This window comes from Prosopis cineraria, unplaced genomic scaffold (genome assembly GCF_029017545.1).
Source record: "Prosopis cineraria cultivar Desert tree isolate PC_DT_omini unplaced genomic scaffold, ASM2901754v1 PC1, whole genome shotgun sequence".
NCBI classification, from domain to species: domain Eukaryota; kingdom Viridiplantae; phylum Streptophyta; class Magnoliopsida; order Fabales; family Fabaceae; genus Prosopis; species Prosopis cineraria.
In genome coordinates, this window is record NW_026555332.1 from 48,028,232 (window position 1) to 48,031,577 (window position 3,346).

At 38.1% G+C, this 3,346-nt stretch overlaps 1 protein-coding gene across 1 annotated transcript; it reads right to left on the reverse strand.

The window, feature by feature from the left end:
- Positions 1 to 365: 365 nt before the first annotated feature.
- Positions 366 to 3,126, reverse strand: LOC129320845 (uncharacterized). The gene is made up of 4 exons (XM_054966502.1): positions 2,669 to 3,126; positions 1,681 to 1,778; positions 806 to 989; positions 366 to 671 (listed from the first exon to the last, which is right to left on the reverse strand). The coding sequence occupies exons 1-3, from the start codon at positions 2,891 to 2,893 to the stop codon at positions 920 to 922; spliced, it is 393 nt and encodes a 130-aa protein (XP_054822477.1). The 5' UTR covers positions 2,894 to 3,126; the 3' UTR covers positions 366 to 671; positions 806 to 919.
- Positions 3,127 to 3,346: the final 220 nt, after the last annotated feature.

The window sequence follows — 3,346 nt, forward strand, 5'->3', positions numbered from 1 at the left end:
TCCGCCGGCAAGGTCCAACAATACGGACATGTTTTGTTTATTTATGTATTATTGCTAGTATACGATGCTGTTTACTTTTATGAATTAAATTACATAATTGATGATTTTTTTTTTTTTGACCAGCGATAATTGATGATCAATTGGCCACACTGAAAAGTACAGTATTTATATTTATGATGCTCTGACCGAAACAAATTATTCTGCCAAAAGCATCGCACTTGCGCAATTTCATTATTACACTACTATAGACAAATTGACAATTCTACCATAACATTAATTAGGGCTTGTTGGACAGGGGAACAAAATTAGAATTACACCAATAAATTAAATTAAATTAGATTAAAAAAAGAACAATACAAAGTGAATTGAAGGGTAAAAATAAAAAATGATAGCAAAGTGCAAGCGCATTTAGTTACAAGCGTGTTTGTAAGGGGGGTATTGGCCCTCGAAAATTAGCTTACGTGCCATCACATGTTACTGAAAAACAAACATTAACACAAGAGAATACACAAGCCCAGACACAATCATACATATACTACGTCATCTTTTTCATATACCGCAGAGTCCTAATCAGAGTCTTTAGCAGTTGTCTAACTTGTGTGCATGGATTCTATGTTCTTACTCAGCTCCTCTAGCTTCTTCATCCTCGTTCTTTCGCTTTCGCTCACCAACTGTCGATTTGATAACAGTCACAGCCAAAAACGCAGAACAGATTATCCCCCAAATCAAAAAAAGAAAGAAAGAAAGAAAAGAAAAAAAGAAACAATCTTTCACAGGCACACGATGATATAAAGATGACACTAACCTCCATTAACCTGCTGATAAGCTGTACTTTTCCCTGTTCTTTTCATTGAATGCTTCAAGAGCTTTTGTATTCTTTCTCCTGCATAAATATATGAATTTACCCGTTATATTGTCATCATATGTATGAAGAGTTTACACAAATTTCACCGTTCAGGTTTCCCTCAAGTTTAACCTTCTTCTGGCAGGTATGGCCTAGTGCTTTAACTCCTTGTTTACTGAATCAATCTTTTTCCAGCTCCTGACATTCCTCAAACACAACAAATCAGGAAACTGCAGATCATTATCTTAATTTGTGCATAATCAGAGTCGCATATATAATCCCTGAGAAGCGAAATAACGTTATTCACAAAACAAAACACATCAGAAACTTGATAAGTGACTTTCAAACAACAGAAACTGCTACACTGAGTGAGCGACAGAATTTTCAGAAAGCATAGACGTCAATTATCGGGTTAGCAGCCTCAAACGCTGTCCTAAAAGAAGAATACGAATGCAGTCTTAAATCTATCAGATGACTTTGCCATCGATAAGATCAAACTTTGAAATTAATTTATCAAAATTGGAATAGAAGAAAACAACATATCCTGGTTACAAACTCACAGATCGGGTGTATTCGAGTGCTTCAGAGATTCTGCATACCTCTGGGGTCTCCTTGTCGCTAGATAACACGGTTCTTAGAAATTACAAATTGAGGGGAAAAAAAAGAACTTTCTAGAATCAGGGCGGAATATCTAGCCGTTATAAATCGACATAGTTACATAACTCTATTAGTTCGGCAGGCACAAAAAAGGGGGAGAAGTTTCCTCACAGGAAAAAACTCTTCCCCCAACCAAGGCCATCGTTGGCCTAAAATCTTTGTTAAAAGGGTTCTGGCAGGTATGGCCTAGTGGCTTTAACTCCTTGTTTACTGAATCAATCTTTTTCCGAACCAGTGCAACCTCCTTCCTCATCGGATCTGCCAGAGCCTCCAGCTCCTGACATTCCTCAAACACAACAAATCAGGAAACTGCAGATCATTATCTTAATTTGTGCATAATCAGAGTCGCATATATAATCCCTGAGAAGCGAAATAACGTTATTTCTTTCCTTATTAATGAAAATGGTAATTCTTCCATTCTTAAAAGGCACAAAAAACACATCAGAAACTTGATAAGTGACTTTCAAACAACAGAAACTGCTACACACTGAGTGAGCGACAGAATTTTCAGAAAGCATAGACGTCAATTATCGGGTTAGCAGCCTCAAACGCTGTCCTAAAAGAAGAATACGAATGCAGTCTTAAATCCTATCAGAGACTTTGCCATCGATAAGATCAAACTTTGAAATTAATTTATCAAAATTGAAGAAAGAAGAAAAAAACAACATTCCTGGTTACAAACTCACAGATCGGGTGTATTCGAGTGCTTCAGAGATTCTGCATACCTCTGGGGTTCTCCTTGTCGCTAGATAACACGGTTCTTAGAAATTACAAATTGAGGGGAAAAAAAAGAACTTTCTAGAATCAGGGCGGAATATCTAGCCGTTATAAATCGACATAGTTACATAACTCTATTAGTTCGGCAGGCACAAAAAGGGGGGAGAAGTTTCCTCACAGGAAAAAACTCTTCCCCCAACCAAGGCCATCGTTGGCCTAAAATCTTTGTTAAAAGGGGAAAAAAATCAAGGCCGTCAGACTTCGGATCACTTAAATTCGGCTAACCCCATCAATAAAAGCTAAATGAGCTGTTCACAAAAATACAGAGACGTTACATATAAACTGAAAAGAAAATTGCCAGGTAATTTAGTTGAAGGGAGACAATTAGCAAGGAATCAGTGTGAAATCTAGAAAAGCAGACATGTAAGTGTAGAGAAGTTGGGGGGATACCTCACGAATGGTGGCGAGACGCTTGGTTTCTTCCTCAACTCGACCCAGCTGGGCCTGAACCTTCTCTCTGACCTCCATCTTCTTGCGTTCAATCTCTTCCTCTTTGGCTCTGAAGGTGGAAAGAGCAGACCTGGACATCTCTTCATCTTCCTTAGACAAATGGCTGCTGAAGCTAAGGCTTCCAGAATTCTGAACAACGAGCTGGTTCTGTTGCTCCGTCTGCATCGTTATCTTCCAAAGCCCTTTCCTCTCTCAGAAGAGCTCTTCTTCTTGCTGCAATTCCTGTCTTTATTATCCTCTCTTTTTCTTGCTTTGCCCGGGATGGCTTTCTCTTTTTGCTTTTGCTTTTTTCTCTTTCCTTTGGGGTTCGGCTCTGAAATGATGAGCTGCTCTGCTCTGCTTGCTTTCTCCGTTGTTACGTTGTGAGTGCGCTCGCTAACTGGGTTGGGTTGCCCTTCTTTCTTTCTAGCCCCCGACTCGGCTTACCACCCGAACCGACGGTATTTAATTTTTTATGGAAAATATTAAAACAAAGACTTATTTAATTTCAAATTAATCTTATCTGAAGGTGAGATGTGTAAAAAAAATCTACAGTTGTTTTTCTATATTAATACAGAAAGTGATAGTTTGGTCCAAAAAGTTCAATTTTAATAATAATTATTCTAACAACAAATTAGA